At 44.0% G+C, this 13469-nt stretch overlaps 1 protein-coding gene across 2 annotated transcripts in view; it reads right to left on the bottom strand.

The window, feature by feature from the left end:
• RASGRP1 (RAS guanyl releasing protein 1) overlaps positions 1–13469 on the bottom strand; it is a 78880-nt gene that overhangs the window by 13812 nt on the left and 51599 nt on the right. For both annotated transcript variants that reach the window (XM_070378250.1, XM_070378251.1), the window contains exons 4-10: positions 13138–13200; positions 12648–12779; positions 10649–10802; positions 9145–9318; positions 7998–8114; positions 3525–3800; positions 2023–2103 (exon numbers count right to left, since the gene is read on the bottom strand). In XM_070378250.1, coding sequence (XP_070234351.1) covers positions 2023–2103; positions 3525–3800; positions 7998–8114; positions 9145–9318; positions 10649–10802; positions 12648–12779; positions 13138–13200 — 997 coding nt within the window. The remainder of the gene's footprint in view (positions 1–2022; positions 2104–3524; positions 3801–7997; positions 8115–9144; positions 9319–10648; positions 10803–12647; positions 12780–13137; positions 13201–13469) is intronic.

Genomic DNA, 13469 nt, shown 5'->3' with positions numbered 1-13469 from the left:
AACATCATTTTCACTCATAGGTGAAAAGCTGAAAGCATTCCCTCTAAGATCAGGAACAAGACAAAGATGTTCACTGTCACCACATTTATTCAACACAGTTATGGAAGTCCTTGCCATGGCAATCAGAGAAGAAAAAGAGAAAAAATCCAAATTGGAAAATCAGTAAAACTATCATTGCAGAGGACATGATACTATACATAGAACATCCTAAAGATTCTACCAGAAAACTAGAGGTTGTCAATGAATTTGGTAAAGTTTCAGACTACAAAAATCTCTTGCATTCCTATACACTAACAATGAAATATCAGAAAGAGAAATTAGGGAAACAATACCATTTACCATTGCATCAAAAAGAGTAAAATACCTAAGCATAGACCCTACCTAAGGAGACAAAAGACCTGTATGCCAAAAACTAAGATGCTGATGAAAGAAACTGAAGATGACACAAACAGATGGGAAGATATGCCATATTCTTAGATTGGAAGAATCAGTATTCTTCCAAGGACTACCCAAGGCAACCTACAGATTCAACACAATCCCTACCAAGTTACCCATGGCATTTTTCACAGAACTAGAACAAACAGCTTTAAAATTTGTATGAAAATACAAAAGATCCCAAATAGCCAAAGCAATCCTGAGAAAGAAAACCAACTGCAGGAATTGGACTCCTTGACTTTAGGCTATACCACAAAGCGACAGTAATCAAAACAGTATGGTACTGGTGCACAAACAGAACTATAGATCAGTGAAACAGAACAGAAAGCCCAGGAATAAACCCACACAAAGGAGGCAAGAATATACAATGGAGAAAAGTCTTTTCAGTATGTAGTGCTGGGAAAACTGGATAGCTACATGTAAGAGAATGAAATTAGAACATTCTCTAACACCATACACAAAAATAAACTCAAAATGGATCAAGAACCTACATGTAAGTCCAGATTCTATAGAACTCCTAGAGGGAAAACATAGGCAGAATATTAACATAAATCACAGCAATATCTTTTTTTGATCCACCTCCAACAGTAATGAAAATAAAAACAAATGAGACCTAATTAAACTTAAAAACTTCTTCACAGCAAGGAAACCACAAACAACCAAAGACAACTGAGAAAATGGAGAAAATATTTGCAAAAAAAGTGACAAGGGATTAATCTCCAAATATACAAAAAACTCATGCAGCTCTCCTTAAAACCAAACCCTATATATATATTATAAAAAAGGCAGAAGATCTAAATAGATAGTTCTCCAAAGAAGACACAGAGATAACCAAAAAGCACATGAAAAGATATTCAACATCACTTATCAGAGAAGTTCGAATCAAAAGTACTTTGAGGTATCACCTCACAATGGTCAGAATGGCCATCTTCAAAAAGTCTACCAATGATAAATGCTGAAGAAGGTGGGGAGAAAAGGATGCCCTCCTACACTGCTGGTGGGAATGTAAGTTGGTACAGACATTATAGACAATAGTACAGATACTCCTTAAAAAACTATAAAGAGAACTACTATATGATCCAGCCATCCCACTCCTGGGCATATATCTGGAGAAAATCGTACTTTGAAATGATATATGCACCCCAGTGCTGATTGCAGCACTATTTACAATAGCCAAGACATGGAGGCAACCTAAATATCCACGAACAGATGAATGGATACAGAGAAACAACTGATGTGAAGATGCTTTATAATCAACAGGAGGGCAAGGTCACTCCAGCCCACCATATCCCCTCTCTAACTAGTAAACCACTGACTGATTCTCCCACTTCTGACACTCATGGCATGTTGTTATTTACTGTTCACATAGGAGTCTTATCCCCTTGAGTACTGTGCAGGCTCTCTCTGGTCAGGAACTATTCCTCATATGTACTCAGGTCTTCCTTATTCCTAGCACAATGTTAGGCACATAATAGAAACATAATATGCTTCTTAAACTGAACTAAAGTCTATTACAAGATCAATGACCTTGATGAGCAACTTGTAAAGCACCTGTTAAATATGGGAGGCTTAGTATGAAAAACTCACTGGGGCTTTGTGATTCCTGGGTTCCCGGGCATAGGAAAGTTCGTAGATTTCATCTTCAGTGTAGTAGAGATCTAGGGATAACTGCCAAGCAAAGTAGAACAGAGTTAATTGCTAGGATGCTGTTTGCCAGTGTTTCTTTCCTGGTGTTCCCTCTTCCAGGCTGTAAGTTACTTGTTAAAAATTCACGAAGTTTTGGGGATATAACATCTACTACTGGAGTAGGGCAAGCATTAGTTCTTCAGAATGTTTCTAAATTTGGAGAAGATCCTTTTGAACTACAGTTAAATAGCTAAGCTTCTATGTAGAACCTAGACCAAAGGCCCTATCTGGTCAGACAGTCCACACCTCAGGTGTTCTCTCCCAAAGCAGACTGAAAGGACAGTTCATGGCCAGATACTATTGAAATTTGATTCCAGCAACAGAATTCCATTTAGGTGACAATTATCAAATGATATTAAGAGTTTTATGTATTTTAGAACTTTAAAATTTTAGAGGACAGCAGTCTTAGAAATAATCTTGTTCTTAACCTAATTCTATGGAAGGACTTCAGGGGTTTAAGAACTCAAAAACATGCATATTTTTTTGAGTGCGGCTTATGTATGTTTTGGGTAGAAGAATGTTTACTGCTTTCCTCACAAAATTTGTAATCCAAGAAAATTAAGTTTCGGTGCCTCTTTTCTCAGATGTTACTGTCTTAAGGATGAGACCAGCCACAGTCACCTGGCCAATTAGTAAAAAGGCTGGGATTAGATACCAGCTAAATGCAAAGCCTGAGGAACTATCAGAATAGTCCCCTGAGGTACAAAGAGGCTACAGTGATTATTCCATGCTGCAAAAAGAAAAAGCGCAGATTAAAAATTGTACAATTTTAGTACTGAAAGAGAAGTGAGAAGTCATCACAGAGATGAACCCCTCTGATTTTACAGAGAAGGAAACAGAGTTCTGTGTCCACAGTCACACAGCTGGTGAACTACAAAACCACAGTCTGGAAGGGAGTTCATTTGCTCTCATGCTGCACCCAAAGGGCACATCCTCGTCTCCCACACCACGACAAGTGCTCACCTGCCCTGGGCTTGAATGTCTCTGGAATCTAAGCCAGTGGTGGCAGGACCCAAATAATGAACCTGTTTTTGTTTTTTTTTTAACTCACTGCCATGTCCCCCCCAACCCCCACCGTTGTTTTTTTTTTTAATGAAAACCCACTGTCTCCATCTCTTACCAAGTCTCGTATCATGATTTGCTATCAGCTCCTCCCAGACAGCTTAGGACTGGCTTTTCTAGAAGTTCAAGGTGCACAGCCCTGGAGTCCCACCACCTGGGTCTAAGACCAGGCTCTGCTACTTAATAACGTGCAGCCTCTGCCAAGTGACGTATTTTTGCCTCAGAATCCCCATCCGTAAAATGGACATAATGATAGTATCTACTTCACAGAGTTTTGTGAGGCTTCACTGAGCTGATATTTGATAAGGAAGTGCTAGTAATTTGTCTTCACGGAGCCTCACCGTCAGCAGGTGCACCAGGTCCTTATTGGCCTCCAGGGGCGGGGGCACCTCCTGTAGCTGGACTAACTCATTGATGTGGTTGTACAGGGCCAGCAGCTTATGGACGTTCACCTTCCCCTCCTCCAGGTAGTCAGGCATGGCTTCGTACAGGGAGATGAGGTCCTTGAGGTGCACCCCCAGGATGGGGATCTTGAAGTCGGTGCACTCCCCATAAGCACGCCGGTAGTTGTCGTAGTTTCTACAGGAGGACAGCAGCTCAGTCATCTCACCTAGAACCTACGGAACAGAAGAGGAGAGCTGGTCACAGGCACCCTCCAGGCGGGCTCTGCTGTCTGCAGCAGCCTCCTGTTTACTCTTAGCCCCTACCGTGATCGCACCTGGTGCCTGACGAGTCAGGCGTGGGGTGATCCATCTCAAGGTGCAGCTTCTGACTCTCCAATGACAGCTCCAACTTAACGTCACATGTCACAGAGCAGACTTACCAAGTGCAAGGTGTACTCTATTTCACAGCTGGAAAATTCTAAGTAAGGTTTTAATATTTTTATGTTAAAGTTGTTCTTTTAAAAAATAAGTGATACAAGCACATGATAAATTTTTTTTAAAGGTACAAGATTATACAGCACATGGCAAGTGTGCCTCTGAACTGTGTCCGCAGTCCCCTTCCCTTGTGTCTTCCAGAGACAAAGTGAAGTGTGCTGCCCACAGCTGGCGTAGGGAAGGGTGTGTTTCCAGTGTGGCACTTCAGTCCTCTGTCGAGTGTTCATATTTCTTATGCTGGGCTCTGTGGGCCTTCACTCATCGAGTCTCAGGATGCGCCTATGTCTAGGAAGCAGGTGACAGTCCACTCACAGACTGAAACCCTGGACAGAGAGACTGAACAGGATAGACCGATTCCTGGCATAGGACCGGACAGGGATGAGGCGGAGGCCTGGGGACTCTGCATTAGAGGCTGTGCTCTGCTATGGCCTAAGGGTGCTAGGCAAGGGTGCAGCCACATCTCCTGCTCCTTCCAGCACACCTGCTTCAAGTCAGCATGCGGTTCACAGAACCCCATCCCCATGTGTGGTGACCAGCTTTCTCAGAAGCAAAGACAGGAAGAAGAGACTCCCTGCCAATCATGTCACAACACAAAACAACAATTTTAAACGCTGTGCCGGAAATTTGTAATTCATAAAATTGTGGCCTGGGAAGCACCATTTCTCCCTGATAAAGTTACTTGAGATCTGAGGGTCAGCCTCCCACAGTCACAAGGCTGCAAGAGAGCACGGTTCAATTCAGTTCTGTCGCTCAGTCGTGTCCGACTCTTTCCGACCCCATGAATCTCAGCACGCCGGGCCTCCCTGTCCATCACCAACTCCTGGAGTTCACTCAGACTCACGTCCACCAAGTCAGTGATGCCATCCAGCCATCTCATCTTCTGTCGTCCCCTTCTCCTCCTGCCCCCAATCCCTCCCAGCATCAGAGTCTTTTCCAATGAGTCAACTCTTCACATGAGGTGGCCAAAGTACTGGAGTTTCAGCTTTAGCATCATTCCTTCCAAAGTATTCCCAGGGCTGATCTCCTTCAGAATGGACTGGTTGGATCTCCTTGCAGTCCAAGGGACTCTCAAGAGTCTTCTCCAACACCACAGTTCAAAAGCATCAATTCTTCGGCACTTAGCCTTCTTCACAGTCCAACTCTCACATCCATACATGACCACAGGAAAACCCATAACCTTGACTAGACAGACCTTTGTTGGCAAAGTAATATCTCTGCTTTTCAATATGCTATCTAGGTTGGTCATAACTTTCTTTCCAAGGAGTAAGCATCTTTTAATTTCATGGCTGAAATCACCATCTGCAGTGATTTTGGAGCCCAAAAAAATAAAGTCTGACACTGTTTCCACTGTTTCTCCATCTATTTCCCATGAAGTGATGGGACCAGATGCCATGATCTTAGTTTTCTGAATGTTGAGCTTTAAGCCAACTTTTTCACTCTACACTTTCACTTTCATCAAGAGGCTTTTGAGTTCCTCTTCACTTTCTGCCATAAGGGTGGTATCATCTGCGTATCTGAGGATATTGATATTTCTCCCAGCAATTGATTCCAGCTTGTGCTTCTTCCAGTCCAGTGTTTCTCATGATGTACTCTGCATATAAGTTAAATAAGCAGGGTGGCAATATACAGCCTTGACGTACTCCTTTTCCTATTTGGAACCAGTCTATTGTTCCATGTCCAGTTCTAACTGTTACTTCCTGACCTGCATACCAATTTCTCAAGAGGGAGATCAGGTGGTCTGGGATTCCCATCTCTTTCAGAATTTTCCACAGTTCATTGTGATCCACAATCAAAGGCTTTGGCATAGTCATTAAAGCAGAAATAGATGTTTTTCTGGAACTCTCTTGCTTTTTCCATGATCCAGCGGATGTTGGCAATTTGATCTCTGGTTCCTCTGCCTTTTCTAAAACCAGCTTGAACATCTGGAAGTTCATGGTTCACGTATTGCTGAAGCCTGGCTTGGAGAATTTTGAGCATTACTTTACTAGCATGTGAGATGAATGCAATTGTGCGGTAGTTTGAGCATTCTTTGGCATTGCCTTTCTTTGGGATTGGAATGAAAACTGACCTTTTCCAGTCCTGTGGCCACTGCTGAGTTTTCCAAATTAGCTGGCATATTGAGTGTAGAACTTTCACAGCATCATCTTTCAGGATTTGAAATAGCTCAACTGGAATTCCATCACCTCCACTAGCTTTGTTCGTAGTGATGCTTTCTAAGGCCCACTTGACTTCACATTCCAGGATGTCTGGCTCTAGGTCAGTGATCACACCATCATGATTATCTGGGTTGTGAAGATCTTTTTTTCTGTGTATTCCTGCCACCTCTTCTTAATATCTTCTGCTTCTGTTAGGTCCATACCATTTCTGTCCTTTATCAAGCCCACCTTTGCATGAAATGTTCCTTGGTATCTCTAATTTTCTTGAAAAGATCTCTAGTCTTTCCCATTCTGTTGTTTTCCTCTTATTTCTTTGCATTGATTGCTGAGGAAAGCTTATCTCTTCTTGCTATTCTTTGGAACTCTGCATTCAGATGCTTATATCTTTCCTTTTCTCCTTTGCTTTTCGCTTCTCTTCTTTTCACAGCTATTTGTAAGGTCTCCCCAGACAGCCATTTTGCTTTTTTGCATTTCTTTTCCATGGGGATGGTCTCGATCCCTGTCTCCTGTACAATGTCACAAACCTCATTCCATAGTTCATCAGGCACCCAAGAGAGCACACACCTGAGCAAATAGGGCTGGGGAGTGTGGAGTCGGGAAAGGCTCACAAGATGAGAGATGAGCAGCAGAGACGCTAGAGAACTTTCTGTTCCCCATAGGAAGTGAAATAAACTACTGGGGGACACTAGCTTTAACCCTGGTCTTAGGAATTCACTCTGCAGACCACCCCGAAGGTCCAGCAGCTTTGCAGAGGAGCATGCTTGTCAATATGACATGAAGGCACATTCGTGTCTGTGATTCTCTCCCTGCGTCACCTCTGATTTGGAACAGTATGTGCCTCTTCAGTTGTTCTGCCTGGTCTCAGCCAGCATGATCCAAAAATTAGAAGGTTATCAGACCACTGGAAGGTAGGGGTGGGGCAGCACCCTCCAACCCCAGTGTTGTGAGAGCAGGGATGGCTAATAAGAGACTTCCTGAAAGGGTGAACATCTGGGAAAAGCAGATGGGACACTGAGGCTAAGATATCTCTTCCCTAAGAAGAGAGTCTCCTTCTGTGTCAGCTTGGAGGTGGGGGCTTGGGTTTGAGTTCAGTAAGAAAGGCCAGATGAGATGAAATACTCAGGGCAGTCATCATCAAACCTATATTATACATAGCTGCATTTATATCTGCACTATATCATAATGGTTTATATGTATAATAATAGTCCTGTATCATAAAGGATTAAAGTCTCTGTAAAATCTAATGTAGGAAAGTACATAGGACACTTAATAAATACCAATAAAATACCACCTATTACAAAATCGTACCTGAAAAGCTTATTTCCAACTATCTGGGAAAATTCAACTTTCCAGAATGGCACTCTCCAAGGTTTGTGGCTAGTTAGATTTCTAACATGTCACTATATAACCTCACTTGACATGCAAACTGAACTACGGTCACTGAGCCACCACTGTTCCTTGCTCAGCAAGGGAGTCAGTACTAAAGATGGTGGCTCTGGACACTCAGTGGCCAATGAGCATGGAAAAGAGGCACATGTTCCAAATCACCAGCGGGAATGAGGGCAGTAACACTGTGGCCAGACTGACTCAGTCACCTGCAAATCTGTGACGTCCCCACCCTGTGGGTTTACTTAAGGGGTTCTCTCCTGGGTATTCTGCCTTGTTAAAAAAGGGATGGCGTGGCTTGGAAATGCTCTCTGGGTTGCCCCTCAAGGAGGAAATGCTGACACTGGTCCTAGGAATGCTGCTGAAGGGCCCTAGAGGAGACAGGAGCACTGACCTTATTGATTTCATGCGGGACATGTGAACTTGTCTCCTTGAGCCTGGAAATAGAGCTGTGACATAACCCTCCGATCACGGCCATCAACGTATTGAAGTTCTGCAGCTGATGGAGCTTCTGTGACACAGAAAACAGATGTTAGCAGAGTCACTGTACATGTCAGTTATGTGGGAGCTTGAGTCTGTCTCTTGTCTCTGTGCTGTGAGTATTCTTAATTCTGGCCAAAGGCTAGTGATCAGGTATTGCAGTTTTCCAAACATTTCTTTTCTCAGGCTTAGTTCTAGATCAGCAGATCCCAAATCTAGCAAAGCATCCCATCTTCTTCCTTTCATTTCAGCTGGTCTGCAGACAACTCTCTACATCAGTCGTTTCTAAGAAACACCCCAAGTACTTGTTTAACACAAAGATTCTGGACCCAAGTCCTGATGTTTAGATTCCCTGGAGCTGGGGCTGAGCTTTAGGGATCTGTGATTTTAACATACCTCTAGTTAATATCAGAGCAAGTGGTCCATGTACCACACTTTAAGAAACACTGGTTTAGAACATTAAAGCTAGAAAAATATATTATTCAGTGTAATCTTTTATATACTTTACCCCAAAGTAACCAAACTGTTTTATTTTTGAGGGCAACACCATGGTTTAAACAGGACTGTAACTAACTGGGATACAGTGCTAGAATCTCTGTGAAATTTCAGATATGTGTTCATAGTATCTGCTTTTTTCTTATCAAATGCTTAAAACATACTCCTCAAACACTAAACCCAGCCATTCAACATAACTTGGGCTCACAGACCTAAATCAAGCTGGCCCAGCTATACTGAAATCTGAATTACCCTTTCCTTTGCTAAGTGGACCACATTAGGTAAAACAAAGTTGGCTGGTAAGCATCTTCTGAAACGTGTTAAAGATTTAAACAGAACTAAAGATGTACCCTGACTCTGAAGATGGACTACATGGCCCTCTCCATACTGATCTCATGTGGAATGTAGAAAAGTCATCATATCGAGATCTGAGGACAGGTGAAGGTGCACAAACCCCACCAGGAGATTCATGAGGGGAAAGCAGCTCTCAGGGACAGACTAGGCTGAGGGGAGAGGGAGTAATTTACCCGGTAGCCCAGGCCTCAAGTCTTCATCCAGTCACTCACCTGAGCCACCTGGATGAACTTGATGAAGACTTCAGCTCGGAGCTGGGGGGTGGGGCGGCTGAGAACCATCAGCTGCACCCACTGGGAGATGCCGTTGCACAGAGCAATGGACCGCTCCATGGTGGGGTTCTCCTTCACGCAGCTGTTCACGAGGTAATTCTGATAATCAGAGAACTGGGGAAAAAGAAACTCATCACGACTGCGCTCCTGCACTCCTGGAGACCCGAGGGGCATGCTGCCTCTGCTAAGCTGATGGCCAGCATCTGCTAAGGGACAGAGGAGCTCCTGGGCCTCCTCTCCTTTCCTGCCAGCAAGGACAGCAGGAAGGACATCTTTCTTATTCCACGCACAGCATGCCCCTCTACATCAGAAGTCATTAGGCATAAATGGATGTGTACATATACTGCTGCTGCTGCTGCTGCTAAGTCGCTTCAGTCGTATCCAACTCTGTGCGACCCCATAGACGGCAGCCCACCAGGCTCTCCGTCCCTGGGATTCTCCAGGCAAGAACACTGGAGTGGGTTGCCATTTCCTTCTCCAATGCATGAAAGTGAAAAGTGAAAGTGAAGTCGCTCAGTTGTGTCCGACTCCTAGCGACCCCATGGACTGCAGCCTACCAGGACCCTCTGTCCATGGGATTTTCCAGGCAAGAGTACTGGAGTGGGTTGCCATTGCCTTCTCTGTACATATACTAGTTAACCCAAATATTATGCTGAGCAGATATGGATAGGATCTTGTTTAAACTCTTAACGAGTACAGTATAAAAGAAAAATCTCAATACTAGTTCCAGCTCTGCTGCTGAAGGGGAAAAACAAAGATAATCCAAAATTTATTATGTCATTCTCTTTCTCTCTCTCCAACGAAGCTCTGTTGGCTTCAGTGGAAGCAAGTTCTCTTGCATAGAGGTGTTCTTTGGTATCACATATAGAGTTTCAAGGAGCAAGGTCTCGGTCAGCAGAGTTTATCTCTAGGATCAGGGGTGACTGTGGGGCCATGTCAGCAGCACTTCAAGAGTTTAGGTAAATTCTGAACTAGACCAGTAGCCACTGATTTATTTTGAAATTTCCCCCAGCCATCCAAAGCCTCTTCTAGAATGAATTCAAACTCTTACAGGACTTATCCTCATTTTGGGAGAGGAAAATTTTAAAGAAAATTTCTGAAAGACTGATGATTATAAGGGGAAAAATGTGTGTGTGTGTGTGTGCACGTGTGTACATGTCTTGTGTGTACACTCATGTGCACAAGGCATCGTGTGTGCATAGTACTACCACCTGAATGAGGGGTGGGGAGGGGGACCTGGGCTTGGAGGGTGGAGCGGGGAGCAGAGCAGGAGGAACACAGCCCAGCAGTGTGCCCTGACTTGCCCACCTACACACAGCCTGACGGGAAAGCCCACCAGCCCAGAGGGGTCTTCAGGGGGAGGAGGTGGGCGGCCTGTTGAATTCCTCTGCTTACTCTCAGAGCTGTCGCAGGGCAGCTTTTCTCCAGCCCCTTGGGTACATACCGATATCCTCCGGAAGGACTTGAATTCTAGGAAAGTCAGGTGCTCAGACAGTTCTTCTGGCTCCAGATGGTCAAAGAGCAGGGAGACTTTCCGCTTCTTGCTGGTGTTCGATTTTATCCTTTGGGTCAGTTTCCTGGACCAGTCACGGGCATTGCTTTTGTGAGTAAAAGTGAAAAGGGAGAAGACGGGGGAAAAGAATAAATCAAAATTGCTTTTCTAATGCAAGTAAATCCATGAACGTTTCTCACAAGAATATGCAAAGCACCATTAGCTAACTTTCCAGGGCCAAAACAATGTATTAACAGTGTCCTTTAGTCAGCTTTTCCTGTGGTGACAGCTAGGGAGCCTTGATGGTTCCCATGAGCCTTCTGAATGTGCCATGGGAACTGGGTAAAATGTGCTGATCTTAAGGAAGTGGGAACAATGCACTGGTCATGGTGCCCTGGCCTTCAAGTCCTGGCCCCCTCACATATGTTCTCTCCATGTCCACTGTGTGTTCCTTCATCTCATGAGGGTGATGGGGACTCTATCTGGTCGAAATCTCAAGGTTTGGGGGCAGTTTCCATGCCAGAAGAGCACAGAGAGGAGGTGCCATGCTGGGGAATCATGTGTAGGAACACACAGTCCCTCTGGGCAGACTTGTGACATTTTCCTCAAATGTCCCCAGGAAATGAAATGACCAAGGAAGCCTAGCTAGCTCTAGAGTTGGCCCCACACACATTTTCTTGTAATCAATCCACATATTTCTTATTCAGTTTCCTTCACTAAGGAAGCAAAGAGAAAGGTAGCAGGTTGCAGGCTGTGTTTCCCAAACGGGGATTCCTGAGAACCTTGTCTCCTGACAAAAGGGTTGTATGGTCGGACAAGTTTGGGAAATGCTACAAATTCTGCAGCCCCTTTAGCCAAAGAGCACATTATAGGCTCGGAGATGCATCGCAAAAGGGAAGTTCAGTTCACTATTTCTCAAGTGTATCTGGTCAGGCAACATCCCACTGACTAATTCCTAAAGAACATACTGTGGAAAATATTGGTAGAGGAAAGTCAGCTAGGGGTGTGTCGGGACAAGGAAGTCAGGGTACTGTCCCAGGCCCTGTGTGCTGCATTTTAAAAATGAAGATGCTGCTATTGCAAAACCTTTTATCTTTCACGTTGTTACAATTCTAAGGAAAGAAGTTCAGAGAGTCCAACCTGCGAAGGAGATTTAAGTGGGACTCTGGTACATGATTTGGAGATCATTTCTATCTGGCCATGGCACAAGGCACTAGGGGCTCTCACAGTCCAGCTTCTGCTCTGTCATTAACTCAACTAGCTCTGTATCCCCAGACGAGCCAGTCTTGCTGAGCCTCAGTTTCCCAAGATAAAAGCATCTTTAAAATACATTTCAGCACTAGAATTCTATATCCTCGGGATCTGTATTATTCTAAAATAAAGCAATCACATTATGAAAACCTTAGCAGACAATGAGTGTACTCTCCTCCCCCCAAATTAGGCATTCATTTTTTCAGACTGGGACCATCTCATAAATATGAAATCCCAAGGAACAATATGAAATATTCCTGAGTACTTTTCCACCTCTGCACAGATTGGAGTGTCTCTCGCAGATGTACCATGTATGTTATAAACCCTCTGCAGGATCCATTTTCTAGCAGTGCCTTCTGTATTTGTAAGTTCAGGGTGCCTCCAGGCATTGGCTGCTGAAGAAGCACCAATTTAGTCACTGTACTTTCAGTTTCTTAGGATTTGTATAAATTTTAATCAGCGTCTTGCTACCTGATTTCTTTTTCACTGAGACTTTTTTTTCCTGCTGTCAGATATAAGCCACATACAGCATTATCACCAGGGACTTCTCTGCTTTCCTGGTACCTGGCAGGCTTTTCTCTTTGGTAAAGCCACTGAACCTGCCTGAAGCCTTCTTGGGTCACAGCAGGACACAGAGCCTTGCTGAGCAGCCTGGGTTATATCACAGGAGGGAGGTGGTTTCGAAAGATAGGATACTCACATTTGCGTTGTGTCAATCAGGCGGCAGTGGAGCTCCTCTCCATTTGCTTTCACCAGTTCCTGAAACTCCTCCATGGTGCTTGCCAGGCTGGTATCCATCTTAAACATGATCCAGAATTCTGTTATCCAGTACCTACATGGTGGGAATCACAAAACATAAGCCAAAACTGAAGCCAAGGACTCACATTTTGGTAGGTTCTTCCCACAAGAAGGACTCAGAAAAAGACGGGCTGATTTGTCCTGTATCCCTGGAAATAAAGACTGTATATTTCTCTGTACAGAATATAAGGAGCTGGAGTTGGGGTAGGGGGAAGAGAAGAAAACCACCCACTGACAATCATCTGTGGGCCCCCACACCTGCCCATATCAAATGCTATGCTATGCTAAAGTGAATCATAATCTGAGAAGCCATGACAAAAGATTTAGGCACAACATGTGGCTCTTTCATTTCACCCACCCCACAAAGTCCCAAATGTATGCAGAAATGTTACCTTACAAAATAGCAGATCTTCAGGCAAAGCCCTGGTGAATTCTTTGCCAAGGCATCCTTATAGGTAGGGCTGTGGTTAAGGGAAATGGAAGCCTCTGTTATAAAAACCAAGCAACTTCTTATCTTTGGAAGATTTGCTAAAACTGCCCTCCCCCAGCCCTCCTAAAATTTTCTTTTAATTAAAATGTTTTCTTACGTCTCTGGACCTAGGATAAAACCAACTTGATGTGTGTAGCTGTATGCTTATCATCACCTAGAAGGGCAAAGGTTGTGACTTTATCTAGCCCATGCTGAAGTGGCTTATGGAAGAATGCCACAGCATCTCCTCTACAG

This window comes from Bos mutus, chromosome 10, assembly GCF_027580195.1.
Source record: "Bos mutus isolate GX-2022 chromosome 10, NWIPB_WYAK_1.1, whole genome shotgun sequence".
Classification (NCBI taxonomy): Eukaryota; Metazoa; Chordata; class Mammalia; order Artiodactyla; family Bovidae; genus Bos; species Bos mutus.
Note: the sequence above shows the minus strand (reverse complement) of the source record. Positions and strands in the feature narration are given on the sequence as shown.